We start from the raw sequence: 26443 nt of genomic DNA on the forward strand, positions 1-26443 counted from the left end.
TTTTGATGTCAGTTACTTTGTAATTCACACAGTATGTAAGTTTCAGGATAATTTTTATTCTTTTTTTTTTTTTGACTTGTAAGGGGATTGCAACCCTTGGCATGGTGTGGTCTGCACCACGCTCAGCCAGTGAGCGCACCGGCCACCCCTATATAGGATCCAAACCCGCGGCCTTGGCGCTACCAGTGCCACACTCTCCCAAGTGAGCCACGGGGCCGGCCCAGGATAATTTTTATTCTGACGTATTTTTTACTATAAGGAGATGTGGGTGAGAGAAAATACCTTACTTGGCACTACAGAGAATGAATATCACATTCTAAATGCAGGCAATATTAAAGCAGAAAATGATTTTTTATTTCTGATCAATAGACCTTTCAATTTTTATCAGAATTATATTTGTTATTTGCCATTGTAAAAAAAGAATTAAGCGTATGATTTAAGCTTCCCTTTAAAGAAAGTTCTGTTTTGATCAATTTGGAGTTAAGTCTCTATTTTAAAATGATACTTCAATAAATCCCAAGCATTTATGATAAGAATTTTGGACTATTGTGGATCATTAATAGGAATTTAGCGATTTGCTTGGGAATTGTAGACTTCTGGTGTCTTTTTTTCCTGCCATTACAGTTTATCTTCTTCCTGTAATCTGTTCAACATAAAGCCTGGTAAAATAAGCAAATGTGATGCCATTCTGGGACTGAAATTCCTTTTTCTGAGTGTGTTCACATTAGGTATACCTATGTTTAAAGATGAATAGGGAGCTATTTCCCTACTGTGTATGTATTTAATTTCTACTTCTTCCATTTCCATTTTTCCCAGTGAGAACAAAGTCACATTGAATTTTCTCATCTTGTATAAAATTTAAAAAGTCAATTAGTGCTTTTTACTAAGGGAGTTAAAAAAGGGAAGGAAGAAATATTTATTGAATATATTCAACAAGTTGGCTTTTGTGCTTTACATTGGAAGAGAATGGGATTTGCCAAGATTTTAAGCCTACTGCTTTGAGTTTATAAAAGTTGAGTCCTGAAAGGAGTGACCATGTATGTATATTTCTAGTGAGTAGAAGAGGAGAAAGAACTTCTGCATGCAATGAGATGCAGAGCTAAAAAGAGCTATTTGAGATTTGAGTGACACTTTTGCCCCTGAAGGAGTTAACTTTCAGCCTGTAAAGTAAACAGGAAGAAGCAGGGAAATTCACTGTATCAATTCCTAAGACTAAATAACCCCCACCGCATATTTTTCAGCTTCTGTTTCCAGACCACAGAGTAATATTGGGATGTTATAGGTCCCTGTAGCCCTTTGGCTCAGAGCCTTTTTATGACTGTCTCTCATCACTTCTTTTATTCATCACTAGATTCTTTGATGGACTCCCCACAAAGACTCCATTTCCTGTATCTCATTCTCATAAGATGTTGTCACCTACTTTATGGAGAAGATTGAGGGAGTAGGGTGAGAATCCCCTCATATTCTACCTTTACTTTGTAGAAGTAGAAACCTCAAATCCTTAGAAGTCTCAAAATTAACTCCTTGATCCATCTTTATTCCCATCCTTTCTTTACCTAGGACTTGTTCTCATATAATAGTGTATATAGTATCTTCATTTCCCCCCATATCTACAGCCCTTTCTTTTGGCCTTCAAATATCTACAGACTCAGTCAGGTACCTTGTTCTCCTTAAAAATTATAATTCTTTTTTCTCTCCTCCAAATCTTCTCTCCTGTGTTAGTGCATAACCTATCTTCTGTCTCTGCTGCTTTACACTCATCCTTACTATTTTTTAACTATTAATGTGCTCAATGGAAGATAATTATAGCATATAGGTTAATATATTAAGGACCTTAAAATCTAGTTGAACAGTCAAACATCAGTCTATAAGTTTGTTCAGTTCAGGATTAGCATTGTATGTTGCGATTACAATGGGATGTGCATGTAGATAGGAAAAATAAGGACATATTCCAGAGAACTTGTCAGAAAAATTTAGTGTAAATGTGGAAGGTAATAGGCAATCAAATTAGATGATGTAATGCTGCATTTTCGAAAGATTCATCTGGCAACTAATTCTATAGTATTGTAGTGTTAATATGGAATATTTAAATAGAATCTTAGTCATTGTAATTGAGATCTTTCTAAGAAATATAAAATGAGATCCTGCTCTTAAATAGGTTAATGTCTAAGAATAGCAAAATAATTTTAGGAAGACCAGAATAACAAACCAATACATGCATTGGATGAATGTTATTTGCCAGTGATGACAAATACATCACCTGCCTTTACAGTGGCCCATGCTCATAACAGATATTGGTAATCTATCATGGAACTTGTTGCTGAAGAAGCAGGTGGTAGTAAGAGTTCATAGGACAGTCCTCTGGGCAGCTGTTACTAAACAATTTTGGCGCCAAGATTGAACATTTTTACAAACTCTTGCATTTAGGAGTTCGGGAAAATGCTAATCAAGATTTCATTGAAGAGACTGGGCGTGGCCTCATGTCGGCTCTGAGACCTAGGGCTCTCTTACTGGCCGTGGGCCTTCCGGCTGGATTGGACGCAAAAAAGGGGGTGGTAGCAAAGGTGTGCGGCGTGGCAACTGTCAATCAGGAACACGGCCTGCCTTTGGTGGGAGGCAGGAACTCTGCGGATACTGCGTGAGCGCGGCTGGACTTTGCTGTTGCAGGTGTGTAGTTTGTTCAGGAGCATGTTGTGGAGAGTCCCTGAGGCCGTGTGTGAGAGGCGTGAGAAGGAACATGCACTGAGCTGTATTGCCATCGTGCCTCCAATCCGATCCCAGGCACGGACTACCATTCGTTTTCCAAAAAAAGCTGTCTCGAACATTAGACAAAACTAAAAACTCTAGTAACAATAAACTAGGACCAACGACTGTCCAGGCTATACCCTGTTCTCCTTTCATAAAAATCCTGCCTCTCAGCCCCAGAAAACGTCTGGGTGATGACAACCTATACAACAGTCACCATTTACCTCCCTGTTCTACACCAAAGTAGGGCAAGAAAGAATGGTCCCCCTCGTTCACATACACCTAAGGGACGCAGATTAGTATTTGACAATCAGCTGACAATTAAATCTCCTAGCAAAAGAGAACAAGCTAGAGTTCACCAAAACGAAGTACTTTCCTCAGTTCGAAAAGGTCAAGAGACCACAGCAAGTTCTGAGCAGAGATGTCCACTGGAGAAAGAATCTACATATATGAGACTGTTAAGGCAAGAAGGCACTTGCTACCAGCAAGCAAAGCTGGCCCTGAGTACAGCTGTCCCAGATTGGCTACCTGCCAGGGATAAGGAGATGGATGTCATCAGGAATTCCCTGAGAGAACACATCTGTGGGAAAAAAGCTGGAAGTCTTTACCTTTCTGGTGCTCCTGGAACTGGAAAAACTGTCTGCTTAAGCCAAATTCTGCAAAACCTCAAGAAGGAATTGAAAGGCTTTTAAACTGTCATACTGAATTGCATGTCCTTGAGGAGTGCTCAGGCTGTATTCCCAGTTATTACTCAGGAGATTTGTCAGGAAGAAGTTTCCAGGCCAGAAGTTTCCAAGTTTCCAGGAAGGTCATGATGAGGAAATTGGAAAAACATATGACTGCAGAGAAGGGGCCCTATGATTGTGTTGGTGTTGGATGAGATGGATCAGCTGAAGAGCAAAGGGCAGGATGTATTGTACACACTTTGAATGGCCATGGCTAAACAATTCTCGATTGGTGCTGATTGGTATAGCTAACTCACAGACAATTCTGCCTAGGCTTCAAGCTAGAGAAGAACGTAAGCCACAGCCGTTGAACTTCTCACCTTATACCAGAAATCAGATGGCCACCATTTTGCAGGATCGACTTAACCAGGTACCTAGAGATCAGGTTCTGGACAATGCTTCGATTCAGTTCTGTGCTTGCGAAGTCTCTGCTGTTTCAGGAGATATTCGAAAAGCGCTTGATAGTTGCAGGAGAGCTATTGAAATTGTAGAGTCGGATGTCAAAAGCCAGCCTGTCCTCAAACCCCTCTCTGAATGTAAATCACCCTCTGAGTCTCTGGTTCCCAAGCAGGTTGGTCTTAGTCACATATCCCAAATTATTTCAGAAATTGAAGGTAACAGTATGACTTTGAGCCAAGAAGGAGCACAAGATTCTTTCCCTCTTCAGCAGAAGATCTTAGTCTGCTCTTTGCTGCTCTTGACCAGGCAGTTAAAAATCAAAGAGGTCACTCTGGGAAAGTTATATGAAGCCTGCAGTAAAGTCTGTTGCAAGCAGCAGGTGGAAGCTGTGGACCAGTCAGAGTGTTTGTTACTTTTAGGTCTCTTGGAGGCCAAGGGCATTTTAGGATTGAAAAAAAAAAAAAACAAGGAAACCTGCTTCACAACCTTGTCTTTGAACATCGAAGAGAAGGAAATAGAGCATCCTCTGAAAGATAAAGCTTTAATTGGAAATATCTTAGCTACTGGATTGCCTCTTAAATTCTCTTATATCCCACAGGAAAATATTCAGCTGGCATTTAGAGAGCTATGGAGTCTTCATTTTAGAACTTTATACACAAAGGTCTGAAAACAAATATGACCTTTTTAACTTGAAACCAATTAATTTTAATCTATAGATTAATGAATATTAGCACAGAATAATATCTTTGGGTCTTATTATTTTTACCCATAAAAGTGACCAAATAGATGTATTTTAATTATATTTACTACTTCTACCACTTGTATGTCTCTAGCCAGTGTGTTTGCAAGTATGTAGATTTACATTGTAGAATGTATACATATTTACCTCTAAGTTTCCTCAAACATTAGTGTATTTTGTTAAGAACTTTGAGGTTAGGATAAGAAAAATGAAAAAGAATGATCCAGAAAAATAAGGAAGTCTACATTTAGATTTGGACACTTTGGTCAAAGAATTTATTTCTTTTTGGAGTGTACTGTGTTCACATTGTAGATACTACCACATTGTAAAATTTTAAAGACTCTGAGTTTCTTGGACACTCCCAACGTTGTGGGAGTGGTAACAAGAATGTGACTCTACAGATTGTGAATATATTTCTTTTCAAGTTGAAAAAAAAAATTTCATTTAAGAGTTGAGCTTTCAATGATTGGTACGATTTCTCCAACCTTATTTTCTTTTGCTCTCTTACATGAACTGTCTGGTCTGTGGCCTTAATGTCTTCCACACATACCATTATAAATCATACCTGGATGTGGTCATGCTGATCCTCCTTCCAGTCTAGAATATTGCTTACACCTGCTAGCCTATCCCACTCCATAATTCAGGTTTGATTCAAGACCTCATTCATCCATGAGATATAGATTCCTTTTATCTGAACTCATAGATAATCCCTACTCAACCCTTTTTTTGTTGTCTTATTCTCTAATTGGTCTATTCTCCTGGAATCCACAATTAGATTATAATCCTGTAGGAAAAGGACTGTATCTCACGGCTTCTTCTATTTCCCAAAGTAAATATTAGTTGGTTAATTGTAGGGGAAATTTACATCATGTAACAGAAATGGTTAAATGTAAAACTGAAGAATATGCTAGTGACTGGTTGCAATGTAAGTGGGGTCTAACTGGTTTAAGGTGAAGTATTTTCCACTTTTTCATTACTTGAAGGGTTTCAATTTGTTTTTGTTTTTGTTTTTTTGGTGGTTGGCTGGTACCAGCATCCAAAACCCTGACCTTGATCACATAACACCACACTCTAACCAACTGAGCTAACTGGCCAGCCATGGATGGTTTCAGTTTTGACCGTTTCTTCAGTAATTCATCCTGCTTTATTCAACAACATCTTGCCTAAAGGACAAGTACTTTTGAAGATTTTTATTTTCATTAAAAAGAAGAGCTATTTTATAAAAGGGAGGGGTCTAAAATATATAACCCTTTCAATCAGAATTATGGAGTTTGGAGCCAAATTAGCACGTATTTTTTTCTTTCAACCAATATACTAGTAAGTCCACAAGTCTCGATTTAGATCATATTGTAATACAATGAAAGAAGTTGGGAAAGGTTTTAGGTTGTATTCCAGACGGTCTGGTCCACTCATCGCCCAAGTTTCTGGCAGCAACAATGTTAAGAAACCTTTATTTAATGCTTATTAATCTAATCCACTACTGAGGGAGGTAGGCAGAAGAGGTTTGGTGAGGAGTGCTGTGTGAAAGATTTTTGTAGAGGCATTTTAGAAATGCTACTGGGAGCCTAGAATAAGAAGCTGATCCAGATATAAGTTCGTTTTAATTTCCCTTGAAAACCTCGATGTGGGCGTGGCAAGCGCCTGGCTATGCGGACGGGCACTACGGCGCTGTCCATCAAGGAAACGGTCCCTAGTCTAAGAGCCCCTTTCCCCGCCCACCCATCGGTTCGGTCCACGCATGCGCCAAGCCGCCGGCCCGAGCGTTGTCGGCTGGGAAATGGCGGCCGTGGGCTTGGTGTCTGTGGCAGTGGCTGCCGAGTACTCTGGCCCCGTAGCGTCCGGAGGTAACCTCTCCGGTGTTAACTGCACCCCAAACTCCGGGGCAGCTCCTGGTCCTGGCCCGGGCTCGTGGAGCCGTTCCCTCGACCGAGCCCTGGAGGAGGCGGCGGTGACCGGGGTGCTGAGCCTGAGCGGCCGGAAACTGAGGGAGTTTCCCCGGGGAGCGGCCAACCACGACCTGACGGACACCACTCGGGCCGGTGAGCCGGGCGGAGGGGCATCCCCATTGGCAGGAGAGCCGGACGCCGGGGAAGCCGCCTCAGCCGGGGGAGGAGGATTCGGGGGTAGTTACAGCAACTGGTCCCATAGGCTCCCGGTTGGGACCCGGGTAACGCCCGGGTAACGGGCATAAGCCTACTGCCCCAACCCATCCAGGACTCCGGGCCTGCGGGCCAGACCTCGAGCCTGGGGCGAGGCGGCGGTCAGCAGCATCTCTCTGGGAAGGGGACCGGAGGGGATTGATGGGTGGCGACGAGAAATCAGTTTCTGGCCCTGCCCCAGTTTCTGCAGGCCTTTTCAGATTGGGGATGCCAAATTGACTTTGCAGAGACTTGGCAACATAGAGTGCTCTTAATAGATCTGAGTAGCAGGGGTGTCTCTGGTCGCTGCATTGTCAGGGAAGGATCGATTTCAGCACTGGTGTTTTTTCGAAAGAATTGTCTGTGGTGTGTATGTGTGTGTAATGCGAACCCCAGCTCTGTAACTTCTTTCTCTGCCTTCATCTAGTTGACTTACCAAATGTGCATGTAAAAATAACTAGAGCCCATCTTCAGACTTCCCTCACATTCCTCTACCACTCCTCATGTCCTCCAAGAAAAGTTGAAAGTAAGAAAACTACGTAGGAAAGATAGATTTTCTACCATATCTACTTTTGCTTTTCCATTTTATAGCATTACTTTTCTTTACACCTATTTTTAAACACAGGAAAGAGAATAAGGAATTAGGTATCATTTGGTTTTCTTGTAGGGAACAATGTCTGATAACTGAGGTGTTCAACATTTCTCTCGTGTTTTAAATATAGCTTCCTCAGGAGTAGATTAAAAACTGAGTCTATTCATGTTTTACACAAATACAAGGGGAAAAAACCCTTACACAGGTTTTGTGTAATATGATGTAAATATTTTATATTCATGTAGTGTTTTTGTAGCCAAAGAATGTGCAGTAGTCTGTGTCTTATATTTATTCCGTTTTATTATTTTATTTTAAAATCTTAGATTTAACACCTTTCCTATGTTTTTGTACTCACTAAAATATTGATAAGTATTAGATATGATTCACTCATGTTGGAAAAAGAAACAGAACTGTTAAACCACTTCAAAAAAACTATTCTTTCCGAAGAAACTTTTACTACAGTTTAAAATGGAAACAAATGCTTGCTTATTTAATCTCTTTTTAGAAACAGTTGTACTGAATATAATTTGTATTTTTCTAGTGAATGATATTAAAATTAAACTTTCTTGCTAAGGTAAATACAATCAGCCATTTGCCTTCTGTATGTGTTCTGATAGACAGCATCTAAAATTGTCATTCGTATCCAAAATTTCCTGATTCTGTTCAGGAGGTGGCTATATGGCATAGCAATTTCATACTGATGTGAGTCATTTCCGTATTACTACATTAAGCCTGAAGCTAAAGAACAAGTTGATTACAGTAGTCTATCTAGTTCATTATCTTACCTTTTTTTTTTTTTTTTTTGGCAGCTGGCCAGTATAGGGGAACCCTTGACCTTGGTGTTCTCAGTACCATGCTCTACTTACCTGCTTTTAAGTAGTTCTAGAAGCCTTTAAGAAATATTTTATCACCTAGCAAAGAAAACCCAAAGGCATTTATGAAGAATAATAAGTAATCCCAAAGAGGTTTTTCCTTACTGTGGTCTGAATTTTTAAGTTTTTTTTCCCCTTCCTTTTTTTTCCGGCTGGCCAGTATGGGGATCTGAACCCTTGACCCTGGTGTTACAACACCTTGCTCTAACCAACTGAGCAAACCGACCAGCCTTAAGTATGTTTTTATCCCCACTTCAATAGTTTTCTGTATAAGCCAAATTTTTTGTTGGTTGACATTTTATCTGGTCAAAAAGTGTTTAAAAAAAGAAAAAGATTACAAGGTATTTTACAACCTATTAGACTAGAGTCATTTCTAACATGAAGAAATATCACTTATTAAATATAAGAAATCTTTGGCGGACCTTGGTAATTAGTACAAAAATAAAGGCCTCTGAATTGTTTTAAACAGATAATGCTGATTTAATGCTGATAACATCACTTATTGAGTGTTCACTATTTGCTATTTATTGTGTTAGGTAGTTCAAAATACATTGCCTTGTTAAATGCACTCAGCAACCCATGGACTAAATATTATTATCCCCACTTTACATGTGAGGAATCGCTCAGAGAAAGTCATAGTTAGTGCTAGTGGTAGAATTTCAGTCCAGGTTCATCTAACTGTTCTCTCCACTATACCACACAACCTCCACCTGTTTTTCCAGATAGTGAAACCAAGGTTTTGAGATGTTAAATAATTTGCTCAAAGACATGTGTCTAAAGTGCAGGGGAAGGGGTATTAAGCAGGATTTGAGCCTAGGTTGAGGTAACTCCAAAACCCATAGTCTTCTAGTTTTCCTTTTATAGAAGGTGCTTTGATGAATACAGACCAACTTGTGGTAGCTAAAATGTTTTTCTTAGACCCTAGAATATTTAAAGCCAAGTAAAATTATTTGAATGCTATATATATATATATATATATATATATATAATTGCCTCATATATATAAATTGCCTCAAATACTGTTCTTTCATAATGTGTGGAATGTACAAGGTAGAGCTGCTTTCCTTCAAGAGTTTACATCCTAGGAAACAGCATGTATTACCCATAGCATTTGTAATTGGAGGTGATTAGAATTTATCAGGAACATTTTCTTGAGGTTTTCCATCCTGTTTGTTTTAAAAGGTAGATCTTTAGGAAAAAGGAAATACTTGGAAATGGGTTACATGATTCAGTGGACAAGAAAAATCTTAGAAGAAATCACAGAAGACTTCTTGGAGCAGAAAGGGTATATAACTTGGATTAGGTAGAAATGAGAAGAAAAGCCATTCCAAGCAGTGGTGGACAACATGCAAAAAGTTTTAGAGCATAGGGGACATAAACTTTTCCAATCCATCATCCACTCCCCTTTCATCCGATAACGATACCCCAATTTTCCTAGAGAACCCCCCTCTCAGTTACATGAATGTCATGCTGACGCAAGGTATGCATATGATTCAGGCTTAGCTAATTAGTATAGTTCATTGCTCTGGCCATGATTGTTCAGAGATGGGCATATTTTCCAGTCAGCACATGAGTGTTCACTTTGAATTAGTTGTTGAACTATTGAAAAGGAGGCATGCTTTGAGCCCTGGGGTTGCTAAGAGAATAGAATGGAGCTTGCCAACATATGAAAGCAGAGCCAAAAGATGGAACGGTGGAACCAAGTTCTGATGACACTGAACCTTTAGATCAATAGCCATGCCTAAAGTTAGTGCTATCTCTGGACTTTCAGATTACGTAAAGTAGTGAATTCCCTTTTCTGCTTAATTTGAGTAGAATTTTTTGATACAAAATAAAGGTTCTGACTAATTCAGTGAGACCGCTCTTGATAATGTTGTGGTAAGGCCAATTTGGTCAGAATAAATGATTGGATTAGGTAACATAAGAGCTGCCTTTCACATATGAGGAAGCTAGTTTGATGGCAGGTTTATAAAAAAGGTCAACAATCATTCAATAAACATTTTTTGACCAAGGGACTTTGGCAGTTGTAGGTTTAACAAAGAGAACCAAGACACTCCTGTCCTCAAAGAGTGTAAGGGATCCATTGGGAAAATAGGTATGAAGATTATTTGATTGTTTTATAATAGCAGAACTTTTTTGTATTAGGCATTATCCTAGGAAAAGTAGAGGGAACAAAAATAAAAAGAGGCTTCATGAGTTTTTAAAAGTCTAGCGACCCGGATGGATAGAAAATGAAAATGTGCAAATGCTGATTGAATTTATTAAAAAGATAAAGGACAGAAGGAATCAAAGATAACTGAATTGGCACTTAGAGCGCAGTGTTGATAACACCAAAGGTAACTGAATTGGTAGAAGTGGAGGACTAGAAATATGGTATCATGTCATTGCTAGTAATAGTAGCTAATATTTGTCGAGCTCTTAGCATATTCCAGGTATTGTGCTAAGCCAAATATGTATAAAACATTAACATACAAAAATCGTAGTGAGTTGTAATATCTTTGACCCCAAAACACACATGAGAAAATTGAGACTCAGGAGATTAAGTAATTTGATTATGGCTAATCAGTGACAACTGGGATTCAAATTGAGATATATCTGATCCTAAAACTTGTGTTTTTGATCACTAAGTCATACTATTAACAAAGAAGTTTGGTTCATATGATTTCTTTGGTTAGCCTGATACCTTTAAACGGTTGGTAGCATGTCTAGTTAATCGTGTGCAACAAATAGAAATGTAAATCTGGAGCTTTAGAGTGAAGTTAGGACTACAGCATAAATTCAAGAGAGTCATAGAGTTTATAAGGTTCTTGGAAGAAGAGTGTAGAGAGTGGAAAAGCTGGTCACTGACAACTGTGGGGTACACCATCATTTAAAAAGGTGAGAATAGGAATAAACCTGAGCAAAAAATAGAAACAAAATCAATAACTAGGCCAGTAGATTAATTCATAGAATCCTAAAATTGGAAACAATCTAACCATCTAAGTTATTTTATAAATGAGGAGCAGTCTCAGGTTAATGGTATAGTTAAGGTTGTATGGTGAGGTGATGCTATTTCACAGAAGGCAAATAGGAGTCGTAGTTGAGGCTGTAAGAAATCCCTTCTGAATGGAAGCAGAAAACAAGAAACCAAGGACTCAGCACTGGGGAAGAACCTACATTTGAGGGCAGGATGAGGGGCAAGGAGGGAGACGAATATTACACCTAAAAAACAGAAAACTAATTGAGATGCAGTGGGTGAGCCAAGGTAATGCAGTGTTATTGAAGCCATGAAAATTGAGACTTTCAGGAAATTAATACTTATTTCCTAGGTAAAAAGAATGAGGATTGCTAAAATGCCATTTAATTTTTCAAGGCTGTAATCTGTAACTCACAAATTATGGTTTTGTTAGTCCTGGAAATATGCACTGGAGTGCCAGGACTTGAGTGGAAATTGTGTTTTTCTTGGATCCTTATTTATGTACATTTTGTATCAATCACAGTATATGTACTATGAATTTTTCTGGAACTGTGCTGTCCAATACAGGAGCCAATAGCCATAGGTGGTTATTAAACCAAAACTATTTAAAATAAAAAATTTGATTCCTCAGTTGCACTAGTCACATTTCAAGTGCTCAGTAGCCATAGGTGTCATATTGGACAGTACATTGGACAGACCTACTGTCTGTCATATTGGAAAGCACAGATAAGCTTTTCATCATCACAGGAAGTTATATTGGACAGTTATGTTGGGGCATAATGTCTTGAATAGAATTGAAGTTTTCTTCTGTATTATTTATTTATAAATCACTTCTTTTAGCAGTGTTTTACTATATCCATGAAGACATTAAGCCATCATGGTGACTAAAGCTGAAAACATTGTTAAATAACAGTTGAGAAGTCAGAGGCAAAGGGAGAAGTTAGCAGTAAATGAGGGCTCATTCATAATTACAAGATCCTTGCAAGGAGCATCTGAAGGTCAGAGAGAGAGAAAGAGAGAGAGAGAGTGTGTGTGTGTGTGTGTCTATAAAATATCTGTATATATCTATATATCAGAGTGTGTGTATATATATATATTCCCTCCCCCCAAAATAAAATCTTGTTAACAAAGACTGCCATTTAAGCACATCTTCTTTGTTAATAGAAGCATTAACTATGCATTTGGCACATTTACCCTGCACTGAGTATTACATGTTCAAATCAGGAAGCATCTTCTAGGGCCTTAGAAATGAGGCTAGAATAGAAAACAACAAAACTAATTTTATTTTCTTAATCAGACTGGTTCAGCTTAATAGACTTGAAAAATCGTTTTTTGTGATATTAAGAGTTGTACATGGCTAGCCAGTTAGCTCAGTTGGTTAGAGGACCATGTTACAGCATCAAGGTCAGGGGTTCAGATCCCAGTACTAGCCAGCTGCAAAAAACAAAGAAACAAAAGAGAGTTGTACATGTTCATTGCAGTATAAAAAGTTAAGGAAGACCGTAAATATAATTCATAATTCCACTTATCCAAGGTAATTAGTAGTGAACGTTAGTTTGAAATCTTCCAAATATATTTATGAATATATACATTCTCACTTTTCTTTAAATTATAAAAGAGGAATAATATATAAAGGCTGTTTTACCACCAATTTGTTTTCACTACATGAGTTGCAATATCAGAGAATAGAGTTCTGCAGCATAATTTTTAATGGGTACACAGTAGTCCATTTAATGGTTATACTGTTATTTAATTTACCCTATTGGTGTACATGGGGATTGTTTTCAGCTCATTATTATAAATGATATTGCTGAGAATAGCCTAGTATATATGTCTTTGCAGACTTGTCCAATTATTTCCTTAGAATAAATCCTAGAAATATAGTTGGTTGGTTAAAAGGTTTGCAGTTTTAGGGCTTTTCGATACAGACTTTAAAATTGCCCTTCCAGAGGGGTTGTTCAGTTTAGATTTATACCAGCAGTGCATGAGTTGTCTTTGTCTCACTGGACCTTCACGTTCATTTTGATTGATCTATGTCAGTCTGATAGGTGAGAGATAATATCTCTTTGTTCTGTGTTCAGTGGATCTTGAGGAATGTAATTCTCTCTACAACAAGAAAAAGTATATAAAAATTCAGAGGAAAATATTTCTTTTTTTTCTATTACTACCTTTTGTCATTGAACCAGTTGATAATAAAGAATCAGAAGTTCTTTGTGTGTGTATATAAACTCCTGTATATTTAATTTGAATTTTTTATAATTCCAAAGTAATACATATTTACTATAGAAGATTTGGGGAAAAAAATACACAGGGGAGAAAGAGGAAACTGTTAACATTTTGACATATTCTTCCAGGTTTTTTTTTTAATGCATATGTTATGTATATTGAAAAAACGTGGTATTAGCTTTTTGTGGTTCACCTTTTTTTAATCTATTGTATATTGGAAATATTATGTCATGTCTATGAATATTTTCTTATAATAGGATTTTAATGACTGCAGCATATTTAATCTTTGTACTTATCCAGATCCCTTTTCTTGGGTATTTAGGCTATTTCTGAGTTTTTATTCTTATAAATAAAACTATAAGCATCATATAATTCTTTGCTTACATTCTTATTATTTCTTTTGGGTAAATTCCTAGAAATAGAACTGTTCTAACAAATAACTTACAATTTTTAAAACTTACACAAACTTAAGTTACAAACAAAAGTGAAAAGCCTTTCCTCTTAGAAACAGTGTTATATATTGTAGCCTCGCTAGGTTTACAGGCTACCCACAAAAACATATTTTTATAAAACATGAAAGTCACCTTAACTCCTACTTCATACCCCTTTATGCCTAACTGCCATGTTCTCCCGCATGCCTTTCTCTATAGAGATGGGGGTTGAGGGACAATGACATAAATTTTTCTTGAAGTACCACTGATATCAGAAAAGGACTGTAGTATAGAGCTTAAAGTTGCCTTGTAAGGAACTTAGAGTTTCCTTAAGCATTCCACTCTTTATTTTTATGTTTGTTTTAATACAAATCTATGGTTTTAAATTACCAACCGTTAGGAGAAACCAAAACAAGTGTCTAAAATATTTATTTTGTTTTTCTGTAATCCACTCCCCATGCATACTCCAGTTTCAGAAGTATGGGTATAATACTGTATATAATACTACTCTTTGTAACCAAGCTTCTATGAAAATATGCATTCAGAATTCAAGTACAGAATGCTAAGTACACACCTGAGGCAGCAATAACATTTATAACTTTATAATTCCCCTTTTTATGATTGCACCTACCATTTGAAATGAAGAATCTGTAGCTCTAATATATTCTCATCCACATACTTCCTTTCTCAGCTGCCTCAGAATCAAGCACAAGTCTTATATTGTACTGACACAATGGGAAAGAGACTTAGGAGGTAAAAAGACTTCTGTTATGTCACACACACACTTAGGAGATAAAAAGACTTCCGTTACTTATGACACACACACACACGTGTTTTATAAAAAGATAAAAAGACTTCTGTTAACACACACACTCCCTCTCTCTCTCTCTCTCCCTCCCTCCCTCTCTCCCTCCCTCCCTCCCTCCCTCCCTCCCTCCCTCCCTCTCTCTCTCTCTCTCTCTCTCTTTATAAAAAGAGACAGAGACCGTAAAGGAAATTATGGCTGTTGGGTATAAGAAATACAGACTTAACTGTAGTGGTGGGATTGTTTTTTAAATAGGAGTGGTAAAATAGTAGAATGATACCTTTAGGGAGGGTGAGAAGATAAGTAAGTCATAGATGACCACAAAATCAGATAGAAGAATGGCATCAGTGGCAGGGCCAAGGAATTACTATGTTCCAGTTCCTTTTGCAATGGCTATGTTTGGGAGCTGGATGGTTAATGTTATCTCATATTATGACATAAAATATGACTTTTAAGTCGTATTGTAACATACATGGTTATTATTTTCAATTCATTTATGAAATAGTTATTCCATTTAGGCTTGGAAAAAAGTATGTGGAAAATGTGGTCATTCATACAAAGGCATATTATTTTGAATTCCTGAAGTAGCCAACGCAATGCTACTAATTTTAGAATTACAAACTAGTTTTGGGGAGCTGGTCAGTTAGCTCAGTTGGTTAGAGTGTGGTGCTGATAACACCGAGGTCCAGATTCAATACCTTTACCAGCCAGCCACCAAAAAAAAAAAAAAAGTATTTCCTTACTCACTTCTTTTAACTTTCTTCTTTGCTCTTCTAAATTTCTAGATGTTTGTTATTTGAAGGAATTCTTAAACCAAGGATTTAAACTGGTTTGCTTAAACTTATTTCTTACAAAAACTAGGTAATAGATTTTTCCATTAAAAACAAATTTTAAAAAATGATTTGCACATCATAGAGAATGAAAAGATAAGCTGTGGTGTAAGAGATTTCCAATAATACAACAATCAGATGATATCCAGGATATATATAGAATTTCTACAAACAAGAAAAAGACAACCCAATAGAAAATTGAGGAAACACTTGAACTGGTACTTTACTAAAGAGGAATTCCAAATGGCCAATAAATAATGCTCAACCTCATCAGTACTCAAGGGAGTGGAAAATAAAACCACACTGAGGTATTACTTAAAAAGGTGATAATATCAAGTACTGGACAGAATGTGGAGCACTTACCTGGAGGCTTTGGGAAGAGTTTGTTTCCAAGCTCATTCACGTTTTGGCAGAATTCACTTCCTTATGGTTATAAGACTAAGGTCCCACTTTCCTTGCTGGTTGTCAGTCTCAGGCCACTTGCAGGTCCTGGGGGTCACCTGCATGCCTTACAGCATGGCCCCCTCTATCTTCAAGCCAGCAATGGTATTTTGGCATCTCATACTTCAAATCTCACTGACTTTCTCTTCTGCTACCATCCAGAGGGCTTATGTGATGAGATTGGGTTTACCCATATTATCTCTTTTGATTAATAGTAAAGTCAGCTAATTAGTAAACTTAATTACATCTGCAAAATTTCTTCTTCCACATAAGGAAGATAAACAGGGTATATGATATGATATATCCATAGGTCCAAGAATGAGGGTGATGTCTTAGTTCATTTTGTGCTGTTATAACAGAATACCACAGACTGGGTAATTGATAATGAACAAAAATTTATTGGCCCACAGTTCTGGAGGCTGGGAAATTCAAGATTGAGGGGCTGGCATCTGGCGAAGGCCTTCTTGCTGTGTCTTAATGTGGCAGAAAGCATCCCGTGGCAGAAGGGCATAGAGAAGGAAAGAGAACAAGAGGGGGCAAGCCCATTTCTGTGATAAAAAAACTCACTCACTCCTATGATAAAGACATTAGTCCACCTAAATACTCTTTAAAGGTTCCACTTCATAATACTGTTACAATGGCAACTAAATTTGAGCATGAATCCTGGAGGAGACAAACATTCAAACCTTAGTGGGTGGGAGATCTTGGAGGGCCATTGTAGGATTCCAACTATCATAGATGGTTGGTCTGTCTTACTATCTTTTTATTGTACACTACACCTAGTACAATGTCATATGCCCCTTGAGTGAGTGTTTTAGTTGACAAATAAAAGTTATATATATTTATGTGTACAGCATGATGTTTTCATATATGTATTCATTATAGAATGACTAAATCAAGCTAGATAACATATGTATTACCTCATATAAGGGTACTTCAAAAAGTTAAGGGAAAGATTTCTATTATCTTTTAATTATATTTTCCACAAACTTTTTGAAGTACCCTCATATACTTACTTTCTGTGTGTGTGTGTTGTTAGAGCACTTAAAATCTATTTCAACAGTTTTCAAGTATACAATATATTTTTGTTAACTATAGTCACCACGATGTATACAATAGATCTCTTTTTTTTTTTTAATTTTATTTTGTCGATATACAATGTGGTTGATTATTGTGGCCCATTACCGAAACCTCCCTCCCTCCTCCCTCTCCTCCCTCCCACCCAACAATGTCCTTTCTGTTTGCTTGTCATATCAACTTCAAGGAATTGTAGTTGTTATGTCTTCTCCCCCCCCCCCCCCGGTTTTGTGTGTGTGTGTGTGTGTGTGTGTGTATGTGAATTTATTTATTTATTTTTAGCTCCCACCAATAAGTGAGAACATGTGGTATTTCTCTTTCGGTGCCTGACTTGTTTCACTTAATATAATTCTCTCAAGGTCCATCCATGTTGTTGCAAATGGCAGTATTTCATTCGTTTTTATAGCTGAGTAGTATTCCATTGTGTACATATACCACATTTTTCGTATCCACTCATCCGATGATGTACATTTGGGCTGGTTCCAACTCTTGGCTATTGTAAAGAGTGCTGCGATGAACATTGGGGAACAGGTATACATTCGACTTGATGATTTCCATTCCTCTGGGTAAATTCCCAACAGTGGGATAGCTGGGTCATATGGTAGATCTATCTGCAATTGTTTGAGGAACCTCCATACCATTTTCCATAGAGGCTGCACCATTTTGCAGTCCCACCAACAATGTATGAGAGTTCCTTTTTCTCCGCAACCTCGCCAGCATTTATTGTTCAGAGTCTTTTGGATTTTAGCCATCCTAACTGGGGTGAGATGGTATCTCAGTGTAGTTTTGATTTGCATTTCCCTGATGCTGAGTGATGTTGAGCATTTTTTCATATGTCTGTTGGCCATTTGTATATCTTCCTTAGAGAAATGCCTACTTAGCTCTTGTGCCCATTTTTTAATTGGGTTGCTTGTTTTTTTCTTGTAAAGTTGTTTGAGTTCCTTGTATATTCTGGATATTAATCCTTTGTCAGATGTATATTTTGCAAATATTTTCTCCCACTCTGTTGGTTGTCTTTTACCTATGTTAATTGTTTCTTTTCCTGTGCAGAAGCTCTTTAGTTAGATATAATCCCATTTGTTTATTTTTCCTTTGGTTGCCAGTGCTTTTGGGGTTGTATTCATGAAGTCTTTGTCCAGTCCTACTTCCAGAAGTGTTTCTCCTATGTTTTCTTTAAGAAGTTTTATTGTTTCATGGTGTATATTTAAATCCTTAATCCATTTTGAGTTGATTTTAGTATATGGTGAGAGGTATGGGTCTAGTTTCATTCTTCTACATATGGATATCCAGTTATCACAGCACCATTTGCTGGAGAGGCAGTCTCTTCCCCAGTGTATAGGCTTGGTGCCTTTGTCAAAGATGAGATGGCAGTAAGTGTGTGGGTTGATTTCTGGATTCTCTATTCCATTGATCAGTGTGTCTGTTTTTATGCGAGTACCATACCGTTTTGGTTATTATAGCTTTGTAATATAGTTTAAAATCAGGTAGTGTTATGCCTCCAGCTTTATTTTTTTTGCTCAGCATTGCTTTGGCTATGCATGGTCTTTTATTATTCCAAATAAATGTCTGGATAGTTCTTTCCATTTCTGAGAAAAATGTCATTGGAATTTTGATGGGGATTGCATTGAATTTGTATATCACTTTGGGTAGTATGGACATTTTCACTATGTTGATTCTTCCAATCCAAGAGCATGGGATATCTTTCCATCTTCTTGTATCCTCTAATTTTTCTCAGCAGTGGTTTGTAGTTCTCATTATAGAGATTTTTCACATCCTTGGTTAACTCAATTCCTAAGTATTTTATTTTTCTGGTGGCTATTGTAAGTGGTCAGGCTTTCTTGATTTCTTTTTCTGCATGTTCACTATTGGAGAATAGAAATGCTACTGAATTTTGTGTGTTGATTTTGTATCCTGCTACTGTGCTGAAATCATTTATCAACTCCAAGAGTTTTTTTGTAGAGGCTTTAGGCTGTTCGATATATAGGATCCTGTCATCTGCAAACAGGGACAGTTTGACTTCATCTTTTCCAATCTGGATGCCCTTTATTTCCTTCTCTTCTCTGATTGCTCTGGCTAGTACTTCCAACACTATGTTGAATAGGAGTGGTGAGAGTGGGCATCCTTGTCTAGTTCCTGTTCTTAAAGGAAAAGCTTTCAGCTTTTCCCCATTCAGGATGATATTGGCAGTGGGTTTATCATACATGGCTTTAATTATGTTGAGATACTTTCCATCTATATCTAACTTATAGAGGGTCTTTGTCATCAATGGGTGTTGAATTTTATCAAATGCTTTTTCAGCATCTATAGAGATGATCATATGGTCCTTGTGTTTGACTTTATTAATATGGTGTATCACATTTATTGATTTGCATATGTTGAACCAACCTTGCATCCCTGGGATGAATCCCACTTGATCGTGGTGAATAATTTTACGTATGTGTTGCTGTATTCTGTTTGCTAGTATTTTAGTGAGGATTTTTGCATCTATATTCATGAAGGATATTGGCCTGTAGTTTTCTTTTTTGGTTATATCCTTACCTGGTTTTGGAATCAGGATGATGTTTGCTTCATAGAATGGGTTTGGGAGATTTGCGTCTGTTTCAATCTTTTGGAACAGGTTGTAAAGAATCGGTGTCAATTCCTCTTTGAATGTTTGGTAAAATTCTGCTGTGAATCCATCTGGTCCTGGGCTTTTCTTTGTTGGGAGCCTTCTGATAACCGCTTCAATCTCCTTTATTATTATTGGTCTGTTCAGATTTTCTACGTCTTCATGGCTCAGTTTTGGGAGCTTGTGTGTGTACAGAAATTTATCCATTTCCTCCACATTTTCATATTTGTTGGCATATAGTTGTTTATAGTAGTCTCGAATGATTCCTTGTATTTCAGATGAATCAGTTGTAATATCACCTTTTTCATTTCTAATTTTTGTTATTTGAAATTTGAATCTTCTGTCTTCTTTTTATTGTTAGCCATGCTAATGGTTTGTCAATTTTATTTATTTTTTCAAAAAACCAACTTTTTGATTCATTGATCTTTTGTATTGTTTTGGGGGTTTCTATTTCATTAAGCTCTGCTCTGATCTTAATGATTTCTTTCCATCTACTAACTTTAGGTTTGGATTGTTCTTGTTTTTCTAGTTCTTTAAGGTAAAGTGTTAGGTTGTTCACTAGCCATCTTTCCATTCTTCTGAGGTGAGCATTTAGTGCAATAAATTTCCCCCTTAGTACTGCTTTTGCAGTATCGCACAGGTTTTGGTATGATGTATCAGTATTTTTATTAGTTTCAATAAATTTTTTGATTTCCTGCTTGATTTCTTCTTGGACCCATATGTCATTAAGTAGAATGCTGTTTAATTTCCATCTGTTTGTATAGTTTCCAGAATTTTGTTTGTTATTGATTTCTAGTTTTAATCCATTATGGTCTGAGAAAATACATGGGATAATTACAATTTTTTGAATTTGTTGAGACTTGATTTGTGATCTAATATGTGATCTGTCCTGGAGAATGTTCTATGTGCTGATGAGGAGAATGAATATTCTGAGGTTGTTGGATGGAATGTTTTGTAGATATCTGCCAAGTCCAATTGGTCTAGAGTATTGTTTAGATCTTGTGTTTCTCTGCTGATTCTTTGCCTAGATGATCAGTCCAATATTGACAGTGGGGTGTTCAGGTCCCCTGCTATTATGGTATTAGTGTCTATTTCCTTCTTTAGGTCTAATAGAGTTTGTTTTATAAATCTGGGTGCTCCAACATTGGGTGCATACATATTTATAATTGCTATGTATTCTTGATGCATCAGTCCTTTTATCATTACTTAGTGTCCCTCATTGTCTCTTTTTATGGTTTTTAGTTTAAAGTCTATTTTGTCAGATATAAGAATAGCTACTCCAGCTCATTTTTCATTTCTGTTTGCATGGTAAATCTTTTTCCATCCTTTCACTCTTAGTCTATGTGAGTCTTTATGGGTGAGGTGGGTCTCTTGTAGGCAGCATATAGTTGGGTCCTCCTTCTTAATCCAGTCAGCCAGTCTGTGTCTTTTGATTGGGGAATTTAAGCCTTTTACATTAAGAGTTGTTATTGAAAAGTGTTGATTTGTTCCTAGCATTTTATTGATTATTGTTTGGCTGTCTTAGGTGTCTTTTGTTCCTTGCTTTCTGATTTACTGTTTGTTTTCTGTGTTTGTTGGTTCCTTAGGTTGTAGATAGCATTTTTGTTTGTTTTCTCTTCATGAATGCCATTTTCATTATACTAGTAGTGGGTTTTGATTTTTCTTGGGCTTTTATGGCAGTGGTAGTTATTTTTCAGGAACCAAACCCAGTACTCCCTTGAGAATTTCTTCTAAGGGTGGTCGTATGGTGGTGAACTCCCGCAGTTTTTGTTTGTCTGAGAAATGTACTATTTGCCCTTCATTTCGGAAGGATAGCCTTGCAGGGTAGAGTATTCTTGGCTGGTAATCTCTGTCTTTTAGTATTTTGAATATATCATCCCATTCCTTTCTAGCTTTTAGGGTTTGTGATGAAAAGTTTGATGTTAGCCTGATTGGGGCTCCCTTATAGGTGATTTGACGCTTCTCTCTTGCAGCTTTTAAGATTCTCTCTTTGTCTTTGAGTTTTGCTAATTTGACTATAACATGTCTTGGAGAATACCTTTTTGGGTTGAATACGTTTGGAGATCGTTGAGCCTCCTGGATCTGAAGATCTGTGATTTTTCCTATACCTGCGAAGTTTTCTGCCACTATTTTGTTGAATATGTTTTCAGTGCAATCTCCTTTTTCCTCCCCCTCTGGAGTACGCATGTCTCGGATATTTGAGCGCTTAAGTTTGTCTGATATCTCTCTCAGATTTTCTTCAATGTGTTTGATTCTTTTTTCTTTTTTTTTTTTGTCTGCCTGTGTTATTTCAGACAGCCCATCATCAAGTTCAGAGGTTCTCTCTTCAACTTCCAGAAGCCTGCTGGTTAAACTCTCCATTGTGTTTTTTATTTCACTGAATAACTTCTTCAATAGGGCTAGTTCTGCTACATTTTTTTTCAGGACATTGATATTTTTGTACATTTCCTCTTTCAGGTCCTGTATACTTTTCCTCGTTTTATCATGATGTCTAGCTGAGTTTTCTTGTATCCCATTCAGTTTCCTTAGAATTATCACTCGAAATTCCTTGTCAGTCATTTCAAGGGCTTCTTGTACTATAGGATCTAGAGCTTGAGATTTATTAACTTTTGGTGGTGTACTTTCTTGATTTTTTGTATTTCTGGTATCTTTTCTTTGATGTTTATTCATTGTGGCAGGGGGTTTCACAGTCCACAGGTTTGACACTATTGACTGACTAAGATGTTGCTGTGGTTGCCAATTTGCTATGGCTACCTCCGTGACTGCTCAGTTGGCCTCTAGTGCCTTGTGTGTGTGATTGCCTCGGGTCTTGGGCCTCTCCAGGGAGCCACCTCTCAGGTCAGCTTGGACTCTGCTGGGCTGCTGGATCACGGGGCGGTACTTCAGGGTGTGTGGTCTCTGCTGAGCTTCCTATTCCCGCGCAGGAATTCTCTCTGTTCCGTGTGCTGTGGCCCAGGCTGCTGGAATGCAGCAAGGCACCGCAGAGCATGTGGTCTCTGCAGAGCTTCCCCTTCCCCTACAGGATGTTTCCCTGCTCTGTGCACACTAGGCCAGGCTTGGGATGGTGCCGCGTGGCGGCAGTGAAGCCTACCTGCTGCTAGATAACATGGCGGCGGCCCCCCCACAGGGTGTGTGGACTCTATGGTGCTTCTGTCTCCCTTGCTGGATGTCTCTGTGCTCCGTGCACATTGGCTGGGCTGCTGGATCACACGGCAGCAGTGTGGTCCCCATGGAGTTCCCCCCTCCCCTGCCAGACGTCTCCCTTCTCGGAGCGCACTAGGCGGGGCTGAGAATGGAGCCGGGTGCCTGCAGTGAAGCCTACCTGCTCATCACGCAGGGGCGGCACCACAGGGTGTGTGGTTTCTGCCAAGTCTCCACCTCCCTTGCCGGACGTCTCCCCACTCTGTGCTCACTGGGTCGGTTAAAGCTTTTACAGTTCTGATTTCCCAGCGTTGCAGAAATGGAAGACAAGATGGCAGGGAGGGTTATAAATGGGAATCAAAAGACTCTTTCTCAACTCTGGGACAACTGCATCTGGCATGGGCCCCAGGCTGGCTGGACTTCCGTGCTGTCATGATGCCTCTTCCCAGGGAGGTGAGTTCAGGAATCCAGCTAAACAAGTAAGGGACGTTGTGAAATCCATTCTTCACTTAAGTTTCTGAGACTGGGAAGTCCAAAGTCCATCCGGTGGTGGTGACAGTTACCCAGGGGTCTCACATTGCTACAATAGATCTCTTAAACATATTCTTCTTAACTGAGATTTTGTATCCTTTGACCAACATCTCTCCAATCCCGCAGCCTCCAGTTACCACCGTTTTGCTTTCTGAAGCTATGAGTCTGAGTTTTTTAGATTCCACATATAAGTGAGGTCAAGTGGTCTTTGTCTTTCTCTGCCTGGCTCATTTTGCTTAACGTAATGTCCTTCAGGTACATCCATATTGTCGCAAATGACAGAATTCCTTCTTTTTTCAAGGCTGAGTAGCATTCCGTTGTGTATATATGCCACATTTTCTCTATCCATTCATCTATTGATGGACACTTAGGTTGATTCCATATTGTCTTGTCTATTATGAATAATGCTGCAATGAACATGGAAATGCAGATATCTCTTTGACATAGTGATTTCATTTCCATTGGATGTATACCCAGTACTGAGATTGCTGGATCGTATGGTAGTTCTATTTTTAATTTTTTTTCTTTTAACTTCTCAATATACATTGTAGTCAATTTTCATGACCCTTTACCCATTTCTCTTCACCCTCCCTCTCTCCTCTCCCCCCCTACATCATATCTGTTCACTTGTCTTATAAAGTTCAAGGAATTGTTGTGATTGTTGTGAACCGCCATACTATTTTCCATAATGGCTATACTAATTTACATTCCCATCAACAATGTACAGGGGTTCCCTTTTCTCCACATCCTCACCAACATTTATCTTTCTCCTTTTGGTAATAGCCATTCTAATGGTTGTGAGGCAATCCCTCATGGTGGTTTTAAATTGCATTTCCCTGAGGATTAGTGATGTTGTGCATTTGTTTCCTATACCTTTTGGCCATTTGTATGTCTTCTTTGAGAAGTGTCTATTCAGGTTCTTTACCCATTTTTTAATCAACTTATATGTTTTCTTGCTGTAGAATTGTTTGAGGTCCTTATATATTTTGGATATCAACCTCTTACCAGACGTATTGTTTGCAGATATTCTCTCCCATTTCATAGGGTGTTTCTTCACTCTGTTGATTGTTTCCTTTGCTGTGTAGAAGCTTTTTAGTTTGATATAATCCCATTTGTCTATTTTTGCTTTTGGGATCATATCCAAAAAAGTCATTGTCCAGACCAATATCATGGAGCTTTTCCCCTATGTTTTCTTTTAGTAATTTTACAGTTTCAGGTCTTACATTTAAGTCTTTAATCCATTTTGAATTGATTTTTGTATATGGTGTAAGATAAGGGTCTAATTTCATTCTTCTGCATGTGGATATTCAGTTTTCCCAGCACCATTTGTTGAAAAGATTGCCCTTTCTCCATTGTTTGTACTTGGCAGCTTTGTCAACAATCACCTGACCATAAATATGTAGATTTATTTCTGGGCTCTCTAGTCTGTTCCATTGGTCCATGTGTCTGTTTTAATCCAGTACAATGCTAGGGGTTTTTTGGTTTCTGTTGTTTGGGTTTTTTTTATTTGTTTGTTTGTTTGTTTGTTCATTTTTTGGCTGCTGGCCAGTACAGAGATTGAATACTGAACCTTGTGTTATCAACACCATACTGAAACCAACTGAGCTAACTGGATAAACCTCCATACTATTTTGATTACTATAGCTTTGGTAGTATATTTTGAAATCAGGTAGTGTGGTGCCTTCAGCTTTATTCTTTTTGCTCAGGATTGCTTTGGTTATTTGAGGTCTTTTGTGGTTCTGTAGGAATCTTAGGATTGTTTTTTCTATTTCTGTGAAAAATGTCATTGGAATTTTGACAGGGGTCACAATGAATCTGTAGATCACTTTGGGTAATATGGACATTTTAACAATATTAATTTTTCCAAGCCATGAACATGGGATGTCTTTCCATTTATTTGTCTTTTTCAATTTCCTTCATCAGTGTTTTACAGTTTTCAGTGTACAGATCTTTCACCTCCTTGGTTAAATTTATTCCTATGTATTTATTTTTCTTTATGCTATTATAAATGGGATTGTTTTCTTGATTTCTTTTTCAGATAGTTCATTGTTAGTGTATAGAAACGCTACTATTTTTGGTATGTTGATTTTGTATCCTTCAACTTTACTGAATTCATATATTAGTTCTAACAGTTTTTTGGTGGAGTCTTAGGGTTTTCTATATGCGAGATCATGTAATCTGCAAACAGAGACATTTTTACTTCCTCCTTTCCAGTTTGGATGCCTTTTATTTCTTTTTCTTGCCTAATTGCTCTGGCTAGGACTTCCAATACCATGTTGAAGAGAAGTAAGAGTGGGCATCCTTGTCTTGTTCCTGATCTTAGAGGAAAAACTTTAACTTTTTGCTGTTGAGTATGATGTTAGTTAGCTATGGTCCTGTCTTATATGGCTTTTATTGCATTGAGATACATTCATTCTATACCTAATTTGTTGAGAGTTTTTAATCATGAAAGGATGTTGAATTTTGTCAAATGCTTTTTTGCATCTATTGAGATGATCGTATGATTTTTGTCCTTCTGTTAATGTGCTTTGTCATATTTATTGATTTGCATATGTTGAACCACCCTTGCGTCCCAGGGATAAATTTCACTTGATCATGGTGAATGATCCTTTTAATGTGATGTTGGATTCAGTTCACTAGTATTTTGTTGAGGATTTTTGCATTTGTGTTCATCAAGGTTATTGGCCTGCAATTTTCTTTTCTTATGCCTTTGGTATCTCTTGCTTTGCCTCCCACGGATTCATCACTCCTTTTCCCCTGGGTGACGGAGCCACTAAAGATTACTCAAAGCCCAGCTCTTCTGAGCAGTGAGAAGCCCCCAAAAGGGGTTAATCTCCTGGAAACCTCAAGAGGGAGGCATCCCTTCCATTTGGGAAATTAACCCCGAATTGACGTTCTCTTCCCACATTTATTGTCCAGACCAGGAAGTTTCAGGAAGAGAACATAGGTGAGGGTTTTGCTAAATATAGTTTAACAAGTTTAACAATAGAAGCTGGTAACATTCAGTAAGACAGGCAAGGTGACATTCCATAATGCAATTTGCAAGAAGTTAAGTTGATCCACCAGCAAAAGCTTGATCTTAGCAAACATTCTCTTCTTACCACAATTTCCCAGTGTCTTTAGATATCAGTCAGTAACCTGTCTGTCTTTGAGCCAGCAACCTTGCTGTGTTATAATTCTTTATCTT

The 26443-nt window shown here is 37.9% G+C and overlaps 1 protein-coding gene and 1 pseudogene across 8 annotated transcripts in view; both read left to right on the forward strand.

Annotated features, from left to right (window-relative positions):
* Positions 1-2688: 2688 nt before the first annotated feature.
* LOC134386362 (cell division control protein 6 homolog) lies at positions 2689-4536 on the forward strand (annotated as a pseudogene).
* A 1849-nt stretch (positions 4537-6385) lies between these two features.
* The window catches only part of LRCH3 (leucine rich repeats and calponin homology domain containing 3), a 121197-nt gene continuing 101139 nt past the window's right edge, over positions 6386-26443 (forward strand). For all 8 annotated transcript variants that reach the window (XM_063090463.1, XM_063090485.1, XM_063090441.1 and 5 more), the window contains exon 1: positions 6386-6647. In XM_063090463.1, coding sequence (XP_062946533.1) covers positions 6386-6647 — 262 coding nt within the window. The remainder of the gene's footprint in view (positions 6648-26443) is intronic.

The sequence above is a fragment of the Cynocephalus volans genome, chromosome 1, assembly GCF_027409185.1.
Source record: "Cynocephalus volans isolate mCynVol1 chromosome 1, mCynVol1.pri, whole genome shotgun sequence".
In the NCBI taxonomy this organism is placed as follows: domain Eukaryota; kingdom Metazoa; phylum Chordata; class Mammalia; order Dermoptera; family Cynocephalidae; genus Cynocephalus; species Cynocephalus volans.